At 42.2% G+C, this 21502-nt stretch overlaps 1 protein-coding gene across 2 annotated transcripts in view; it reads left to right on the top strand.

Moving 5' to 3' along the window:
* Col19a1 (collagen type XIX alpha 1 chain) overlaps positions 1-21502 on the top strand; it is a 296825-nt gene that overhangs the window by 265282 nt on the left and 10041 nt on the right. For both annotated transcript variants that reach the window (XM_033756533.1, XM_033756532.1), the window contains 4 exons: positions 3006-3041; positions 3170-3214; positions 5599-5769; positions 8701-8767. In XM_033756533.1, coding sequence (XP_033612424.1) covers positions 3006-3041; positions 3170-3214; positions 5599-5769; positions 8701-8767 — 319 coding nt within the window. The remainder of the gene's footprint in view (positions 1-3005; positions 3042-3169; positions 3215-5598; positions 5770-8700; positions 8768-21502) is intronic.

The following is a 21502-nucleotide window of genomic DNA, read 5'->3' as shown; positions in this document are numbered from 1 at the left end:
AGTCAAAGCTTGCCATGCCCCCCCCAGGAAATTATACAAATAGGCTTTCTTTTCATGCCACTAGTATTTTTTGAGCACATGATACATGTTCGGCTCACTGTTCGGGGTGCTGACAGCTCAGTGGGTTTGTTCTCTGGTGTGGGAACACACACACACACATGCACACACACATACAGTTTCACCTAGGAGGATATTTAGGAAGAGTGGAGCACTACAGTCTAATACACATAAGGTGGTTAGAGAAGGCCTGTGATTTGAACATCAGCTTGCGTGCCCTGAGAGATCACGCCAAGACCGAACTGGAGAGAACATTTTCTTAGGCAAAAGAAACGGCCCGTAGAGAAGGGAGCCTCATGAGATAGAGGGGCATCCAAGGAACGGAGCCAAGGATGAGCGAAGAGGGAGAGGTGAGAGCCAACCAGACCGCCGGGAACTTCTAGGCCATGGTGGACCGCAGCTGGGATTTTACCCAAAGTAGGACAGAAACCCACTGCAGTTTGTGTGGCAGGAATGAAAATGAGGAGACCCATTGTAAGGCCCACTGAGGCTATTGTGAGTGGAGAAGACCACAGGAGTGGATAAAAGCACAGACAGTGGGTGGACTTGCCAGAGACTCCCTGAGAAATGACGGAGGAGCGGAGGTGATGCACAGGCCAAGTCCAGCTGCACATCAGATGGAAAGCGGGCGAGCCCTGCTAGACGGACAGGAAGTGAAGTGTGAAGGACAGAGCAGCTGCAGTTCCGGTTTGAGACCTGAGAGTGGCGCCATTGGGCAAGTGAGGAAGCCTAGGGATGCTGGGCTTCGGCCGGAACACTAGGAAGGAGTTCTCCATCCGGGACAGTTCACGCGGAAGTGCTAGTCCCTACCACAATGGTAATGTCTAGCATGGAGTGGATATACATCTGATCGTCACGGAGACCAGGCTCGGAGAGACCCGTGTGGGTATTAAACGTGGGCTGCGTGAGATGGAGTCACTGTGGATAAATAGCGCGGAGCCCTTCAGTCATTAGGGAGAGGCTCCAGCGAAGACTGTGGAGGTGCTGCCAGTGAGCTACGAGGAGAACCAGGCAAATGGCGTTTCCTGGGTGTCAGGTGATCTAAGTGTTTCGAGAGAAAGGAGAGGAGAGGGATAAGCATTCAGACGAGCAATAGGAAGGCTGAGAATTCTCCACTGGACTTGTATGAAGGTCATTGGTGGGAGAGATTGCAGTATGTTAGGACTTGGTAGGGATGAGCCATTCGCTAAATGAAGGGAAATTCTGACACCCAGAAGGGTCAGAGCGCGGACACCCTAAAGCACAGAAATCTAACTAGGAAGAGCAGCTGTCCAACCTTCTGAGCTGCAGAAGATGGGGAACAAATGGATGATGAAAGTGGTGAAGGGAAGGTGAGGCTTCTCTATTTTCTGAGCAAATGAAGAACTGAGGTGTCAGCTAAGGTGAGGAGGAGTCGGGAGGTGATACTGACTCTTGAGGGGGAAAATAACGGTACTTTTGGAGACGAGGAAAGAAAATCCAACTGGAAAATACAGAAGGATGAGCACATAGCAGAAGGGCTGCTTGCAATCTGCCATCGTGTATTTAGGTTAAAACAAGGCACCGGTCACCTGTTCAGATGCAGGCATTGGGGAGGAGGAAAGCTAGTTGTGCCCAGGCGTGGGGTTCAGCCACATAAGATGTGGAGGAAAGAGGCAAATACATGAGCTACAAAAATCTCTGAAATCAGGACTCCCTGTGGGTAGAAAGTAATAACTTTATATACAGAAGAGGATGTTCGTCTCTACTAAATTAGACCAAAAAGAGTTACAGGTTTTCTTATATCATTACCAAAAACATGAATTCCGTTTTTATGCTTATCTTCTCTATTCACATGACAGTTGTTTCTTTCACATCCTGTCCTTAATCTTTATCATTGTTGCTTGTGTTCCTGGATATAATAAATTCTTTGAACCATACACTTCAGGAATATGTTCTTAGAGTACTCTAGATAACTCCCAGGATATCACAGAGGGCTTGGGAGACTGTGCTGGGCTCATCACCTGTGACAGATTTCGGGGTAATTTACAGCAATGAAAACATGCTGTTGTCTGCAGTTTCCAGCCTCACGAATCCATTCCAGCACCATGAAAGTCTCCCGGGCTTTTCAGAGAGTGTGTCCATGCAGTTGCCCGCCAGCTAAGAAAGCACATTCCTCACCTCCGTCTCCTCAAATGAAATCTCAGACGCCCATGTTGTCGGGCCCTGGGTACCTGACCTGACCCCGAACTATAGCTTCTCACATCTCCCAGCCAGTAGTTCTCCCACTCCCCTTACAAATCTCCAAGTAGGGCTAGGCTTTGTTACCACTTCCAACAACTGCCTTTTGAAGTTCAGGAAACCTTCCATTCTCCTATGAAAAGACACTATTCAATACTCTCACAAACCGTGATTACAAATGTCAAGCTTTCCTTTCATATTTTCCAACTGAAAAACAATTGTTCTCTGACTGCCGATTTCATAATAGCATCAGGCTCTGGCCATGTTATGAAATTCCCCCAGCAGCAACTGACACTGGTTTCCTAAGAAAGACTACACTGGAAAATATGCTCAAAGGTAATAAAAATACCAGGCCCCAGCCAGCTAGTGCTTTGGGTGCCCTTCTTCTCCAGAAGCATTTCTAGTCAGTGATGAGATAGAGGAAATAAGCCTTTGTGACACTGAAGCGAGCTGTTTTCCATGTTATCTTACTTAATCCTTGGTTGAAGGTCCACTGCTAGATTCTTCCCTTTGAAGAAATGGATGGATACTGAGTTTCCAAACATGGTCAGTGGAACTAGCAGCAAGAACCAGAATTTGCACTCAAGTCTTTCTACTTTAATGATTTTGTTTTCTATTTTACCACACTGACTCACCAAGATCTCAGAAGACATATTACTAAGGCTCTGTCCTTGAAATACTACCCCCTTTTGTTTTGCTTAACTGTATCTGTTGATGAAGAATTAGAAATGTTGTTTCTCTCCTTATAGGGGATAAATGGAAAAGATGGCTTACCAGGTGCTCAGGTACGGAAACACCATTTGAAACAAAACTTCTAATACATAATTGCACCCAGATCACTAATATTTAGATTGGTCAGTTTGACACAAGACCTTGGCAAGCAGTGATTTTGGTGTCCCTGTCTGTCTTTCAGGGCCTTGTGGGTAAGCCCGGAGATAGAGGACCCAAAGGAGAACGTGTATGTATATTGCTATTGTCATTGCTTTTCTGGTCTGTTACAAGTGCTTCATCATGGGGGCCACTCAGTTATGTGTGTAGACACCCACACATCTCCAGGAGGGATTTACTACTGAAAAGTAGTCACATATGAGCATTGGAAGACCTGGAAGCAGACCATATGGCAATTACTGCTGGTTGGCCTTTGCTACTCTACTTTGGAAGGGTTTTACCATCTGGCTTCTGACACATAAGCTTACGAAAGCCATCACCCAAATTATTTTTACCTAGGCAGGTGTTTCTCCAGATCAGTGCTGTCAGTCTTTGGGGGCAGATAATTTTTGTGTGTTTGGCCATGCTGTGTATTGCAGAATGCTTAGCAGCATCCCTGTGTCTGCTAGATGCAGTACAACCACCATCCTTCCAAAAGCACCCTCAGACACCACCCATGGCCTCCTGGGAGCAGATCTGCCCCCGTTGGGAGCCACTGACCTAGAGGAATACCAAGGAAGGAAGGTAGTATGAGGCTATGGAGAAATAGCAGAGCTACACACGCCATGAAGTCCATAATGCCAGCTGTTTGGGTTGCTGGAAACTTCCCATTGTTTTAATGAACCCCAATACTTTCTAACAGGACCAGTGTCACACCACTGCTGCAAGTTAGCCAGGTATCATCACTCAGGTTAGTCCTATTTAGGGCTGCTATTGTGTGAAAGTGTGGGTGCATGTTTGTGCACTCAGGTCTAGTTTACCAGCTTTTTATTATTACACAACTAATCCATGGTAACTGAAGGAAATATTGAAATGTAAATTTTAAAAGAAACATATCTGCCTGTCTCTACATGAAAATAGACACTTGATATTTTGGGGCCTAGTTCCCTCTCTCCTTCTTATATGTAACACACACACACACACACACACACACACACACACAATGTATCACTGCAAAGAAATACATATCTAAAAATAGGCCCAAGGTATTTTGTAAATAACTTCATCTAACAACATATAAGAACTATCCTTCTCTGTCAGTAAATATACATCAACATCTACCTTTGAATGGCTATATCTTATTGCACTTCTTGGATAGGCTTTTCTTCGCTGAGTCTCTTCCCAATTTCTATAATAAGTATCACTGTACTGAACATCTTTGTACCTAACAAAAACATTAGGAATTACACTTATTTTGCATATTTATTTGGTATTCAAAGTGTGCTAGGTTTCTGGTTATCTCAGAAAGTTCTCCCAACGTGACCTGGCTTGATTTGCCTATACGCAAACATATTTTTATTATTTTTTAAAAATCAAGACAAATACGGTTTGGCCAGTGACAGAATAATTACAAAATAAAGTAAAACAAAAAAACAAAAACAAACAGGGCACCCTCAAGAACCCTCCAAGCACATTTGGTGTGACTGTCATTTGCAGGTGCTGTGAGACTGAATGTTTGAAATTATGTAATTGAGACACCTGTAATTTCTTTCTCTTTCTCTCTTGACCACTCAGTAGTACACACTTTGCACAATGAGGAAAGCATTGAAGAAACTTCATTATCAGATTCAGGCACATCTAATGTAACTTTATTCGTAATTCTGATATTTTACTCAACAATCTGTTATAGTTCATTTATGATACGAAGTTGTCTGAGTGGCATCCCTCCTCTTCAGTTATGAACTTTTCAAAGGCTCGCCTCGCCTTCCTAAGTTGGACATATTTATGAAACTGAGCAAAAGTCCACACCCACACATGCAAAAGTCAGGGACAGAAGACAAACCCAAACCAAACCATCTCATAAAGACCAGACAAACCAGGAAATTCAGGAAGGAAGGGGAGAAAAAGGTACATGACTTAGGAAAGGCTTCAAGTGCCCTGACATTTTTCTTCAAGAGAAATCTGCGCAATGAGATCATTTTGTCAATTTTCCTTGATTATTGCAAACAAGAGCCAGACCTGAGATGACAGCTGTGTTGACTTTCACAAGTGTCATCGTTCAAACTGGCAACAAAGTGTGACTTAGTGTTGATATCGTTGATCTAGAGCACTAATGACAAACCTTTTAGAGCCAAGTGCCTAAACTGCAGCCCAAAACCCACTTACTTATCACAAAGTGCCAACACGGCAATTGAACCTAAATACTGAGGAGAAAACCACCGTTATTGGTGCTCAGCTGCTGGGGTGACTTGGTTTGCATGAACCACTGACAGAGGGCTTCAAAGGTGCGAGGCATTGACCTCAGCGCCTTCTAGATACTACTGTATTAATATAGAGAGGAAGCTGGAGCAGAGTTTAATTTATTTATCCAACATCCCACTGCAAATAAATGCCAAGTATGAACCCAGAACCTTTGCTCTTAACCACAGCTGATTTTTTTCTAGAAAAGCTCATTGTCTTTTTGCTCCATAACAGGGTGATCAGGGAATCCCAGGAGACAGAGGCCCACAAGGTGAAAGAGGAAAGCCAGGCCTTATGGGCACAAAGGGAGCCATAGGTCCCGTGGGGCCACCAGGAAGCAAGGGCTCTATTGGATCCCCTGGCCATCAAGGCCCCCCAGGCTCCCCAGGCCTCCCTGGTGCTGCGGTAAGTGGTGCTGAGACCTTTAGGGGGTCCGGGCTGGTGCTGCTCCTGGACTCCTTTTATGAAAGGAACAATAATGCTTTTAAAATGCTTGAATGCATATGCTTAAACTAGTCTCTGTTGTTATTTAAAATTGTGTGCCACATCCTCTCTAATCACCTACCATCCATAATCTCATTTCATCTTCACAACCAGCCTGGGAGGACAGGCATTGTTTCAATCCCATTTCTATAAATGCAAAACCAGAGAGGTCACTTGCCCGAGATCAGAGACTTGCTGGGCGGCTTATTACAATACCATCTATAATGTTACGCTACACAGAACCCGGGTAAGTCTGTTTCACACTGAACTCCGTTGTGTTGCTGGTCAGGACGAGAAGTCTGCCCTAGTTGGGTTTCAAAGTAGAGACCGCATAGGCCAAGAAAGTGTGTTTAAAGAAACCAAGATCTGTGAATGGCCTCAGGAGGAATAGCGGGTAGCCATTCCACAGTGGGTCTCAATCTGAAAACGTCTGTGACAGGAGTAAAGGAGGGTCCTGGAGTGATGAGGAGAATTAAAGACATGCTTTCATCAGCCTGATGCCGGATACAGGCCAAACTGTACAGTGTAGGAGGACTAAAGGGAGGTCCAACAATCTATGTACTTCTTTATTTTTACCCAGTCTCCCTCAACTCTACCTTAATAAAGCCTATAGTATACCACATACAATGAAAAATAATGGGGCATTCCTACAGTCTTCACACAGTACTTCTTTCTTTGGACCCAATCTCCCCAGCCTCTACTTAAAATAAGGCCTGTGTCATACAAACTGTTGGCTGTGTGTCAGTAATTAGTACTAAATACATTAATTCAAATTCATTTGTCGCACACAGTGAAAATGGTGAAATCAAACATTCCCTTTTCCTTTTTGTTAAGAGGCATGAGAAGGGGCTTATTAGACTTTTAGAGCACACATAAGAGTAAAGGGAAGGCATTCAGAGAAACGAGATGCATTACAGTTCAGAACTAGGGATGTTGATACTTTGGAGCAGGTAGAAAACCAAACAGGCATGTTTGGAACCATTCTGTCCCACTGCAATCACTGTATCAGCCTGTCACATTGTCTTTTGTTCCAAGTGAGTTATTGGTATAGATGAACCAGTACCGTAAGATTAGGAAAACCCACCGCAATATAATAATCACATGCCCAGCCACAGAGTGGAAACAGGATGGAGGAAGTTGTGCTGGAAAATACCAAGACAAGGACTTTTATAAATTAAGGCTCCTTGTCTACTTGTGGAGGACAGTGAGCCATGACCGAGACTGAAAATCATACAGCACGGTGATTCCCACAGAGCTTGTGTGTTAACCACTTTTCCATCGCCAGGAGAAAATACTGCAAGTTGGCTCGTGGTTTCAGAGGGTTTGGTCCACAGTGTCTGGCTGCAAGGCATAAATGCCACGGCAAAAGGGCATGCAGAAGAAAGCTGTGGAATTAATGGCAGCCAGGAAGCAGAGAGAGAGAGAGGAGGAGGAGCCAGGACAAGACTGCACTCTTCCGGGTCCTGCTGTCAGTGAGCCCTGTCTTTAACCAGTCCCCACCTGCTAACAGCACGCTCAGCTGTGAACTCCGAGTCGATCCCCTCATGAGTTTAGCGCTTCCATGACCCAGTCACCTTCCAAAAGCCCGGCCTCTTCAATACGAGATTCTGGAGGGACAGTTTAGATCTAAACCATCACAACTCTGAAGTCTCATCTAACAGATACGGGTACAGTCGTTGTTCACGTACACATCTCAAAGCAGAGGACTGCAATGGAGGCAAAGCCCTGTCACAACCTCTGTATTATATTCTAGGGGGCATATTGATCCCCACACATATACCTAGGTAATAACTAAAAAGAAATAAATAGAATAACTTTAAAATCCTAACCTTTTGAAAATATCAAGGTATGTGAGTAGTTTCTCTGATGTGAAAAGCTGTAATAGTACATGAGATCCTAATGAGATAACTGACCATGTGAAATAGGAAGAAAAGGGCTAAAGGTGTAGAGAAAGTGGGAAGGGTAGAGGAAAGGGAATAAGGGAAAAGAAAACAATAGGAGAAAATGAAAAAATGGAAATAAAGTGTTTGTAAGTGGGGAGGGGAGGAGGGGGTGAAGGGAGGGCAGGGACAAGGGCAAAAAGTGAGAACCAAGACCTGTCATGTAAAGGTACAGGATCCCAATAATGAATGTAACTGTACTGTATACCTAAAACATACCGATAAACTCAATAAAAGAAAAAAAAATATCAAGGTATGATAGTAAAACATTATAAATGTTAGATTTTTGCAAATGTATACAGATTAACATGTTATCAGTTACATTGATGTCATTCATGTACTTTGTTTTACTGGCTCTCACAGGCATTTTTCTATAAAGTAAATTGTTGCTTGGTATATCTATGATTACAATATGTAAATTATACAATAAAGTTTGCAACAAAATGGGCAGAATTTGTAAGTTTTATTCCAAGAATAAAACATCTTAAGGAATAACAGCATAATCACTCAGTTACCTCAGAGGTTTCCTTCGTTTGAGGATAAACATCAGGGACTTTGCCAATGTCACCGGCTTAGCTGTAAGTTAAGCTTGTGATCAGGATATTGTCATCGTGAAAACACTGAGTTCTTTAATGTTATAAACTGAAGCAACATGAACGGTTGTTTAAAACTGTATGAAGCCATGTCTCTCCATTAATAGGAAATATGTTAACATCAGACTAGAATTCCATCTCTCAGCTTTTTCTCCTTATTTGACCAAAAGATATTTATTGCCCGAGTCAATTTCCAAAAGCATTGCTGGATAGATGCGTCACTGCCCAAGTTCCAAGTATGCACGCCAGCCCCCTACGTCTATTCTCTATTCGTGCAAGCTGTGTTCCTCTATAACAGACTGTTCTCCTTCCTTCTTTAGGCTGATGCAGTTTCATTTGAAGAAATAAAGAAGTACATTAATCAAGAGGTCCTAAGGATTTTTGAAGGTTAGGTTTGCTTTATAACGTTTTCAATTTTTTCTGATCCCAGTCTCTCACCCACTGTGCAACCCCTCGACAACTTTCTTGAAAAGTCACTGAGCAGCAACCTGTTTTATGACAAGGCAGCTGTATGACAGAAATTCTTCCTTCCATTAAGTTAAATTTGCCTCCCTGAAACTTTCACTCATCAACCCAGGTTTGTAAATCAGTAGAGGAAAATATCTTCTACTTATTTGACATTCTTCCAGCATTTTTCAGTATTTATCATACTCTGTCTTATGTTTCTATTCTTTGGAGTGAGAGGGTCTAGCTTGGTGATGGCAAACCTCTTAGAGACAAGGGCCCAAAATGCAACCCAAGACCCACTTATTTATAGTAAAATGTCAACCATGCATTTAAACCTGAATACTGAGGTTTTAGTTTAGAGGAAAAAACCAATTCATACATTAACATCTTGTGTCTTAACACAAAAATAGCAAGCACGCCATAGGTCTAGCTCCACTGCTGGTCTAGCTCCTCCCCCAGCTGCTTTTTGGGAAACGCTTCCTTTATAAATAGTCTTCATCCACCCATAAGTATTGTGAACAAAGCAGATCACAGTGTCCTTTTAACTAGGGTCAGCCAACTGGTCTACCAGCCATCCCACTTGCCATCTATTTGTATATGGTCTCAACTATGACTGATCTTGACATGTTTATACTTTGTTTTCATATTTTCAAGGGGTTTTTTTAAAATCAAAAGATCTCATGACATGGAAAAATGACCTAAAATTCAAGTCTGTGTGTGTCAAGATCGTTAGCCATTTTCATTCCCATATTTCCTCCAGCTGCTTTTACAATACAGTGGTAGAATCAAAACATTATGCCAGAGATTGCACGGCCAGCAAAGACTATATATCATGTGGCCTGTAGAGGATAATTTTGTGGTTCCTACTCTAGATACTTCAACAATTCAGCTGAAAATGGTCTTTCTTTCCCTGCTGTCCCCAAGCAGTTGGTGTCATACTCTCAATTTATTTTGAACTTTTATTTAACAACTCTATACTTTCCTCCTTCAGACTTTTTAAACTTAAGCATTTCTCATTACGGACTGTGTATTTAATTTGAAAATCTGACTATGTTATTTGTTTGTTCTTTATAAATTTCAAGGGATTTATGTTCATTCATTGTTCCAACTTCAAGATATTTTTTAGAATAGTTCTGTAGGGCAAGTTGGCTGTCATAATTTTGTATCATCTCTAAATTTTATAAGCATTATTATCATTCTGGTTGTTGATAGAATGTTAAACTAAAAAGTCAAGAGTGAGGGATTAGACTTTCTAGATGACATTGGATTCCTTCTGTCCACTTATCAATTAGTCTATTGTTTAGTGAACTTTAGTTATCCCAAAATCCCCTGTACATTTGTCTATTCACAAAAATATCACATTTTTTTCAAATAATTTGCTAAAAGTCAAGATCATTTTCCTCAACTATAAGACTAATACAGTTGAAATTATTTGTCTTTAGCAAATAAACCTACAGTGGCTCTCATGGTTTCTATTTCCTTTGCTAAGCATCCTCAACCAAAAATACATTATTGAGTTTTGTAAGGAAAAAGATGACAGTATACCCCAAGTCTATCTTGACTCTTGCCAGCTCCAACATGGAACCAAGGCTAGCCAAGAAGCCCTTCTTTATGAGAATTAGTGTTAGTGACTGGAATCTCATTGTTTAGATACATTATTATCTTGTTTCACATGAGCACTGGAGCAGCAACTTCCATCTGCTTCAGTAACAGAAAAAGAGGCTTATGAGATTGTGAATCCATGCTGCAGACTTAGATATACTTTGATCTTTACTAAGCATCTTTACTTTGCTCTGAAGGTAATTTTTCACCTTTTTTGAGCTACCTACTAGTTTTTGCTTTGTGATTTTAATGTTGCATTTCAATTTAGAAGTCTTTTATTTTCATTTTGTGATGTTTGAATCAAGCATGGACTAGGCTGTAAATTTGACAGTGCAAACATTCATTCCCTCAACAAGCATCCCTCAAATATCAATTTTCTAGAAAGAAAAAAGTCAATACATTTCAGAGCTCTCAAGCTCTGCAGAAAACAGAAGACTTATATAGGCAGCTGCCAAATTGGCAAGTCTCAATGCGAAACAAAGATGTTAAATTATTAAGTTTAAGACAGGGTGCGGGCAAGATGGCTGAACAAAAGTACCCAGCACTCACCCAGCTCTCCACAGAAGCAGCCAAAGCTACAGGTGTGTATATGTGTGTGTGCATACACACACACACACACACACACACACACACACATATCTGGATAGAGACATGAGGCAGTACAAGAGAACATTGGGATTCAATAGCAGAGAAACAGAAACCTGGTAAAAATTCAGAGACCTGGGACATCTGCACAGCAAGAGAAAAAAAAACTGTCCTATCACTCGCCACCCAAGGAGTCTCCCCTCCACAAGAGTAAAGATGACAGAGTCCCAGGAAACTCCACAGGAAAAGTTTGCAGCTCATGCAGGCTTACAGTCGAAATACAGAAGAGGCCTGAAATCTGCAGAGCCATCTGGCACTGGGAAAGGAATGCACTTCATTTCCCATCAAAAGCCCTGGAAGCTGGAGCCAGGAGCCATCCTGTGAGGGAATCTGTTTCCTGAGCAGGCAGTTACAGGGCCTGGGAGCTCCCACACTCGCCTCTCTGGGACCTCGCAGATGTTTCACTGCACCTGCTCCGCTGCCAGATGTGGCAGAGAGAACGAACGACTGACAGACCCTTCTGAGTGCCAGTTAGTGAGGAACAGGTGCTGTGACATGAGGAGGCATCGGCAGAACGGGAGGGGCTGCCCTGAGTCCGGGGTGAGGGCCAGTCACACGCAGCATTTCACGGGGACTGGTGGCCTGCGTGGCTCCTACCACACCTCTTCTAGTACCACACACAGGCACTAACTAGGCAGAGAAACAACTCGGAGTTCCCGCAGAGGCATGACGGGGCAGTTTCCAGCAGGGCTGAGGTCCCAGAGGTACAAAGCCTAAGAAGGTGCAAAGAGAAATTTTGCCCGGCAAGGGCCCTCTCCTGGTCTCCCCACCCCTGTGAGCACCTTAGCTGAGCAAGTGTGCCTTGGATCCGCCACAGCTTGATCCCTGGTGAGCACCACAAATGAAAACGTGGGGAGAAAAGCACCAGCCTTCTCCCTGCCCTTGGGGTGTGCAACCTAAATAGTCCAGAGAAAAACTGCCCGGCACCAGCTGCGTTCTGCTCTGCCTCTCTCCTGTAACTCCACAGCCAGGTGGAACTTTGGATCCAGCTGTGACCCATTCCCATTTGGTCCCTGGCGCGCACTGCACATGAAAGAAGTGGGGAGATGAATAGCTGGCGTGGGGGACTCCGAGGTCGTGATCCAGCGTGGACATTCCTGCAGCACTGCCGAGGAGTAACGCCCTGGCACCGACACTGTCACCTGCACATCTCGTCCGATCATGCACTAAATGTCCCAGAGGAGCGCTGTGATTCCTGCCCCTGCCTATCCCAAGCATGTGAGGCCCTGACCACTACTGGAATAGCCAAGAACAGAGACCTGTGCAAGTAACAGAGCCAGTATCAACAGTGCCCAAGGAGACTGCCATCATCTGATAGGGGCAACCACTCCCACGGTATGAGGAACCTCTCTCCTATCTACCACCCCTGCTTGAACTGCTAGAACATCACTAACAGGATCCTGCAGAACATCTCACTGATTCCAGTACTGTATGCACTGTGCCCAAACTCACTAATCACAGCCAAAAGATAGCAGGGAGACTACACTGTGGTATTCAGCTGGAAATAAACTCAGCGCTGCATAACTGATTTCCCAAGACATCTTCAGGAGAAACCCACTTTCTGAGGAGGCCAGCCTGTAAAAATGGGACATATCCATTTTACCAGATATACAAATCTCAGAAAATGAATAGAATATGAAAAAACAAGGGGATACAACACATTCTAAAGTTCTTAACTCTGCAGTAACAGATTCCAAAGATAATCAGAGAGGATGAGGTGCCTGATAAATAATGCAAAAGAATGTTTTTATTTTAATTCAAGAAAATACAGATAGTCAAATGAAATTAAGAAGACAATGCAGCATATGAGAAATTCGGCAAAGAGATTTTGAAAGAGAACCAATCAGAAATCTTGAAAATGAAGAGAGCTCCATAAGATAAAAATGCAGTCAAAAGCTTCAGCCAAAGACCAACACAAGTGCAAAAAAAAAGAATATTGGAACTTGGAGAAGTCTTTTGAAATATTACAGAAAATGAATGAAGAGGATCAAAAATCTGAATCATTGGCATAGCCAAAGGGGAAGAAATAAAAAGTTAAGGGCATAGGAACCTATTCAATAAACAATGGCAGAAAACTTCCCAAGTTTTGGGAAAGACATATACATTCAAATACAGGAGGCCTACAGAAACAAAAAGATATAACTAGTAGATCCTCACTCTGAAACACATAGTCAAGTTGTCAAAAGTACAGGGTAAAGAAAGAATTTAAATCTGTAAGAGAAAATCACCAAGTCACATTTAAGGGAAACTCCATTAGACTAAGAGCAGATAGCTTCACAAAAACCCTGAAGGCCAGGAGAACAAGGAATGCTTTATTTTAAAACCTGCAGGAAAATAACTTCCAATCAATATTATTCTACCCAGAAGGACATCTTTCATAATAAAAATGCGAAATAGCAAAAAAAACTAAGGGAATTCACGACCACTAAGCCTGCTTTACCAAAAAAAAGTCTAAGGAAGTCCTATATCCAAAAATGGAAGAGAACTTATAATAAATGTCAAAGTATAAATCCCACTGGAGGACAGTTATACAAATGGGAAATAGAAAAAAAATCAAGCAGTATCAATACAGTAAACCACCAAACCACAGTGGTAAACAAGGTTTGAACAAAAAACATTCATAACCAAAGAAAAAAAATCACAACAAATAAAAACAAACACACTCATAACCTTCCGTTAACTTTAAAATCCCAATATATGTGGCTTTAATTCTCCAGTTAAAAGATGCAAACTGGCTGAGTAATTGAAAACCAAGGCCCAAGTTAATATGTTACCTACAAGAAACTGACCTCACTAGCAAAGATAAACACGGGGTGGGGGAAGAGGGGGAGAGAGTAAAAGGATTAAAAATGGTATTCTAAGCAAATGGAATTTTAAAGAAGTGAGAAGTAGGTATGCTTATGTCTGACAAAAATAGATTTAAATTTAAGACAAAAACAGCAAGACAAGGTGACTATATAATGATCAAAGCATCATCAAGAAGATTGTAAATCTGTATGCACCTAAAAATAGAACATCTAGTTTTTAAAATAAGCACTAATAAATCTAAAACGAGATATAGGCTCCAATACAATAATAGGTGGGGGTTTCAGTGCCCTAGGAGGAAGTCAGTTATTCCTGTTGGCAGATTCTATAGATTACAGAGATATGCAAAATTCTATGCATAATGATTCTATACCTAAACATGGCCTCAAAGGACAAGAACTGTCAAGATAATTCAATAAAATACCAGGATACAAAATTACCATTGAAAATCAGCGGTCTTTCAGTACATCAGTAATGATGCCAAGAAATCATGAAACCAATCTCATTTAGAGTAGTCACAAAACTACCTTGGAATACCCTTCACTAAGGAAATAAACTGGAGAGGACATTAAAAGGTGGAAAGGCCTCCCATGTTCACAGACTGGCAGAATTAATAGTTAATATGGCCGCGCTGCACAAAATGACCTACAGATTCAATGCAGTTTTTCTCAACATATCAGTGACCCTCTTCTGTGAGGTAGAGGAAGGAATCCAAAACTTCACTTAGAAGCACAAATTGTCCAAGCAATACTGAGGGGGAAAAAAAGTCCAGGGCTGGGGGCATCACAGTACCTGATTGCAAGACATGGTACAGAGCCATAGTAACAGCTTGGGATGGTCCCCAAAACAGACACACAGACCAGTGGGACAGAATAAAGAACTAGAAGTAAATCCACCTTCTACAGCCAACTTGAGAAAAGTGCCAAAAACAAACACTAAACAAAGAACAGCCTCTTTAACAAATGGCACTGGGGAAACGATGCCCAGAGGCAGAAGATGGGAGCTGGACTCCTGTCCTCTCAACCCTGTGTAAAATTCAGCTCAGAAATGGAAGACCTGAAGCTGCTAGAGGTATAGTACAGGCAATCATTTTCTGGGTAGGATGGGGAAAGTATAGGAAACAAAGCCGGTGGGTGGGATTCTACTCAGCTTCAAGCTTCTCCATAGCGATCAGACAAGAGAGAGGAAAGAACACCTAAAAAATGGAAAGAAATACTCACTATTTATGTGATAGAGGATGCGTAGTCAGAATACTGCATACAAAAATAACTCAAGAAAAACCCTTAAAACAAACGGTCCAATTTAAAACTGAGCAAATTATCGGGAGGGCCGTATTTCTCAAGAGAAGAAATACAAGTCACCAATAAATGTGGAAAATGCTCAATATCTTTAGCCATAAGGGAAATGCGCACCAAAACTACAGTGAGACACCATGTCATTCTACTTAGAATGGTTATCTTTTAAATGCTGGTAAGAATGTGGGGAAAAAAATTATGTCCGCTATGAAAAAAAAAACAAAAAATCAAAAACAAAACTAAAACTAGAAGTACCTATGATCCAGGTATATCGATTCCTGGATATATATCCAAAGGAAATGAAGTCAGCATACAAAAGGGGTCCTAACAGATGGATAAATATTGCAAATACTCGTGACCTAGTATTTACTATTCAGCCATAAACAATGAATTTCTGTTATTTGCAGAAAAATGAATGGTACTGGAAAGCATCTTGTCAAGCAAAATAAACCAGACACAAAGAGACAAGAATAGCATGTTCTCACTCATGATTGGAAACTTTAAGAGGAAGAAATGACCCGAGAGTAGAAAGGGATTCCTAGGGACCGGGAAGGGTGTGGGGTGGCTGTCAAGGACAGGAGGACAGACAGGTGTGGCCAGGCACAGTGCGCACACAGAGACAGGCAGTGACTGCGTTAGTTTGTATAAGTACCGCGTGTTAATAATTATAAGACGAGTCCTAAGGTGGCAGCACAGACTCCAAGCACAGGGCCCACGTGACGGCCCCACGTCTGTGAAGCCAGGCCTGGGCCCTGGACATCTGGGATCTCACACAGGACCCACACCCCGTTTGACCAAAACCTGAAAAGGCAGGTGTCAGAAAACACGCGTTTTGAATTATAATCTGAAGTGCGCTTTTCACTCTTCATTTCCACACATGATCTCCCCTTCATCCGAGGCAACCATTACGCTGAACTTCATTTCTTAAAGGGCTTTAGATAAAGACGCGTACTTAATGCTTCAGTAATTGGTCCACCTTTTGGAATGCCAGGACATCTAACCAAGCCTTCTCAGAGAAGAAAAAAGTGTTGAGACCCGAGAGGTGCTCATCCTGCAGGCTCAGGGGGCCCTGGCAGCCTGTGCGCCCTGAGCAGCGGAGAAACCCTTCCCTGCCTGGGAGGCTGCACCCTTCCCTCTCCAGGCCAGCCGTTCTGCAAGGCCTGGGCCCTGCTCACTGGGCTCGCACCCTGAGCAGCTCCTGCTGCAAGTCTGTGCCCTCTCCTCCTCGGAGCCCCCGCCCAATATTCCAAAGGACTCAAACCAATGTTTTTCTCTTGAAACAGACTCCACAAATGATGTTCTTTTCTCTCTCGACACCAGTTCAGCAACTGTCATCTCCCAAACAGAATTTTACCTGAAACCCTGAATCTATTAGTTATTTAGCACTTTAGCTAATTTGTCCCAAGATCACTTCTGTTCAGTCCCTTCGACATGGCACTTAAGAAGTCACCTTCTCCCTTGCTTCTGAACACAATTTATAAGAAAGGGAAGACACAGCTCCAAGTTCACAAATCACAGTGGCCCAAGGCCACCCCATTGGCTTTTTCAGAAAGCTCTCTCTAAAAGCAGAGATTAATTTTCCCCCGCTAAGGCTGTCCCAGGTCAGGGACACACAAAGGTCTACCGCCGGCAGCCCTCATCTGCCTCCCTCTCTTTAGCAGATTCACAAGCAACACTGTCGGTGACAGTTCCACTTTGTGCACATCTGCAGCCCGGGACTATCTGTGCTTGGTGGTCACAGATGGCCAGCGAGGGCCAAGGGGTCCCCATGAGAACCTGCATGGGAGTCTCCAGGGACACCCTAACCCCAGGCCCCCACACTTGAGGTCCCCTCGCGGGACCTTGCAGACCCCTCTGATGGTCTCACACCTTGGACCTTCTCCAGGTCACCAAGCTCTCCCCCAGCATCCAGCTGTCTGCTCCCAAACCTAACAAAGGAAGCAGTCAGTCTTTCCACCAACCCAGGGCTGGGTTCCAGTTGGACCACAGTACACACACCCATCCACTCCAACATCAGATAAAATTTCCAATCATTGGCCAGCAAGTCCAGCCTTTTGCACACAAAGCAGCCACACAGGGCAGAGAGAGCCATCAGCCACGTGTCTCAGCTGAGCATCTTTTGACTCTGAGGGCTGGACTCACCGGGAAGTGTAATTCTTGCTGTGACACCATCCCCTTATACTAGGAAGTTGCATAAACACGTGGGAAAAATTTATCAACCTGTGCAGGAATATGTACAAGCACCTGGCTCTTTCTTTGACAAAACAAGGTCAACACAGCCACATCTGCCACTGAGGGAGAAAAGGAGGGTCAGAGCTGTGTCCCTCGGTATTTCTGCCTCTAAATTTCCAGTGTTAAGGAAATCGTCTTAACTAGGTTTTCTCCATTTTTCATACATGTATTTCACATCCATGTGAATGCTTGTAAGTATATTACCCTGTCTTATTTCTAAGGTGTATCCTTTTTGTCTTCTCCTATGAGATATTAATTTGTACATACATATATGTATGTGTACACATCATTGCAGATACATAGTTTTTCAAAATACTTTCCACAGCCTAGTCTGTTTCTTCTCGTGTGCTTCTATTTCTTTCTTTGGAATCTGTTCTTCAGTTTGAGATTTTCTCAGTGTCTCGTAGTCTTTGGTGGTCCATTCACCCGTGAAGGTTGGTTCTAAAAGTCTGACCACAGATGTGAGGCTGGCAGGCCATAAGCTTCACTGTGCGGCTTCCTGCATGAGGGGCCCTCAGTTTCGGGGTCTGGTCAGATCCCTCAGGAAGAATTTCCATCTCCTGCCTGGCTGTTATCGCATGAGGTGTGTGCGTGTTCATGCACCACTTTGAGTAGTGCAGCTGGCGCGTCAGTGAATTCTGGGGTCCCCAAAGCCCAGACGACCTGATGACCGATCAGCAACTGTCCGTCTCTTGCTGGAGCCAGAGGCGGCTCCCCGGCTACCCAGAGTACACAGACTCCTAGGACTACTTCAGAAAAAGGCTTTCAGGTGATTTTCCTTATTTTAATTCCTTCCCTTCACCCCCACACTTCCACGTGTAACCTGGGCTTCCAATTTCTGGAAGGATTCTGTGGTTTAAAACCAGGCTGCCTCTCCGCATTTTAGCGCAAAGGTTCAGATGAGTCTACTAAACCATAAGTCACCCAGCCATCTGATCCTCAGCTTCCAAACTTCTGTTGCTGCTGTCTCCTTTCACATTATCCCCATTCTTTATTTTATGCCTTGAAAAGTATCTTACTGTTGTTTTTCAGGTATTCTTGAGGTAGTTAAAGAAGATGGATGTGTTCAACCCACTACTTTTACCCATAACCCTTCAAAGCAACCTGCTTACAAAGTTGGCAATGTCTTAAGCCATAAATAAATGTGCTAGTAACAACTTGGGGTCAGTAGAGTCCACAGGACACTGTGGAACTAACAGTTAAAATGGAACTATAGGGCTGGAGATTTAGCTCAGTAGTTCCGCCACCTGCCACACAAGCACAAGGACCCGAGTTCAATCTCTGGTTTGAACAACAACAAAAAACCTATAAAATTAAGATATCACAAGAATTACTCTTAATATTTTTGCCTCTTAGTAGAAAAACATATGTTATTTGGTTTCCACATGTAAAACACATACAACAAAGCCCTGGAATAAGGGAATTAAAATTAAAAAGTGATTTACAAAACAGATCACTAAGCCCACGAATAAGAGTACTTTAACCATAAAGCTAAGAGGTATATAATTAATATTATCATGCTATCAAGTATACAACTGAGTTCCTAAGAGAAATATTCTACTGTTTCCATAAGGGAATACCAAAAGAAAGTTGAAGTTAAACTAAGAAAATTGGCAATTAAACATTTGACTTGATATTAGGAGAACAAGATGAATTTGTTTAAAAATACTTTACCAATTCTGTCTGAGACAGAAGGTAGACAAGGGCCAGATAACATCTTTTCCCTGGCCAAATATAGTTTATCGTCATATTAATATCTGCATTGTATCAGGGAGCCCATTCTCCAAGGAAGCCAAACCACCAATTTCATTTGTTAAAATGATTGCTGTGTTTTTCCTTGGCAGGTAGAACATATGTGTTTATGTACACTTCTATCTAAACCCTTTCATGTCCTGCCTCAAAGCACAGCTAAACAGTTTCATTGACTAAAGATCTCTGAAAACAAGAGACAAGGCAGTTAATACAGCTCTTCACAATTCACTTAACTGATCAGAAACATTTTAAATTATAGAGTATTAGGGAAGGGTTCAGAAGAGGTAACCAGCCTAATGCTAAATGATTATTTCTGAGTATATTTTAAAGCTGGATGATTTACAACTGGAATTATCTTAAATAATTTTGTTTTGCTAAAATATTAAAAATCACCAAAATACTCATATACTCATACATTAAAGAGGAAAAATTGTACTGTATTTGTGTTTAGATATTGAAGGTATTCAAAGTATATTTCAATAAAGAAAAACAATAGCTTCTTTAAAGTGCAAAACGCAATTATAAAGTTTCAAGATATGATCATTTAATTTCATACCATAAAGTAGCCAATTTATAATTTAAAATTCACAATCAAAAATATATGAATTACTGGAGTGAAGTGTATTAACATCAGCCAGACATCCCCAGTGGTCAGGTGATAGCTCTACGGAAAGCAAGTGACTTCACGCTGCACCTTGGAATTAGCATCCGCCACAGCCCAGCCCCAGGCTGCAGCAGGAATTTTCGCCCTGCACCTGCTGTGCCCCCTGCTGCTGGTTTTGTGATTTCAGGCTGCAAGTGCAGGGATCCCTCTTCGGATGGCCTCACTAATGCTCAGTATCTGCTGGGGCTTCTCCCTGAATCACGCTGCGTAGGAGGCAAACTTTTCCTACAGCTTCATAAGCAACTTTAAGGGCTTATGTTCTCCTAAGGTTTTTTATTGAAAGCCCATAGGAAATGAGTTTGATCCAGAATTTCCCTTCTATCAAAAAATTTGTAAACAAATACATGTTCAGATGAAATAGGCTTTTGTGTTTCAGCTAAAGAAATTAAAGAGACTCCTTAGAAGACCTACAGGATCTAGCCTTCGCTTGTTCTAACCAATAGTTATTTGCAGTATGCGGTGTCCTTTTGTCTTTACTTAGAAACATTACTTACATTAATAAGTTTTTAAGTTTTTCAAATCCAGTCTGAATTTTTTACATTTAAGATTTACATACTCCATGCATTCTTGAAAAATTAAGTCACTTTTGCCAATAAAATCATTTGAATTACCAAGAGAATTTGCTTTAAGAAAAAGCAGCAATATGGTTAATATTTCTCCTCCAGCTTTCTATTGCAAATCTAGTTTCCCACGTACTATATTTTAAATGTGATGCACACAAAATATAAAACAAGTTTAAATACAGTCCAGTGATAAAGTATATGCTTAGAGTTTGAATAATTTTACCAAAATTAATTTCAAAGTTGATGTAATACAGAATATTTGTGAGGTAAAATTTAAAATAAGCAAAAATTAAAAAGTATTTTTCTAGAGTCTTCAAAAAAGTAATTTTGAGAAGGTATGTGTTATAATTGTATTGTATAATACAGTGTTAATTTGTGGTCTCAGACTTTTTCCTAACTGTGAAGATAATCAGTGGATCTTTGTAGTAAATGAGTCTCATAAAAACATAGATAACAGAACTTCTTTAAATGAATGATCTCTCTATGATTCTTGAACAGCAGTTAATACAGAAAGCATAAAACCCCTAATGCAAGGTGCAGCTTAGAAAGGCTGTCTAGTTAATTGAGTTAATGAATCTTTTCTTAGAAATTTTTTAAATTCTTACATTTTCATATTTATATTCCTTGAGCTCCCTCGTTTTCTGGGTCCCTTACATTGCAAAAGTAGAACAGCCTTGCACGCTCTGTCCGGTTTCATCGAGAGGCTGTGACACTGAGGGCTGTTCGTGTGGCAGTGGTGAGGGCTGCACCCACTGAGCCGCGTCAGGGAAGCCAGGACCCAGCCAGGTTGGCTCTGGGCAGCGTGGCCCGTGAGGACAGCAGCTTGGTCCTGGAGAAAGCACCCTCGTTTACTTAGGAAGTACTAAACCGATAAAGGTTGCTGCACTGAAAGCTTACAAGATGCTTGGGCTTCATGTACCCATATTTCAAGCATCCATCCTGACTAGGTCAGCATTTCCCCGTAACTCGTACATTCTTTGTTTCCATGCTTTCTTGGGGTTCACAGAAATGTACAGAGCATTTTGTTTTCCGTGTCTGCAGCTGCACTTGAGAGGAGACGCTGGGCCCTGGTGCTGAGTTTTCTTCTCTAACCAGATTAGGCATCTTTCCTACTAAA

The sequence above is a fragment of the Fukomys damarensis genome, unplaced genomic scaffold (assembly GCF_012274545.1).
Source record: "Fukomys damarensis isolate Sample0158 unplaced genomic scaffold, DMR_v1.0_HiC HiC_scaffold_27, whole genome shotgun sequence".
NCBI lineage: Eukaryota > Metazoa > Chordata > Mammalia > Rodentia > Bathyergidae > Fukomys > Fukomys damarensis.
Note: the sequence above shows the minus strand (reverse complement) of the source record. Positions and strands in the feature narration are given on the sequence as shown.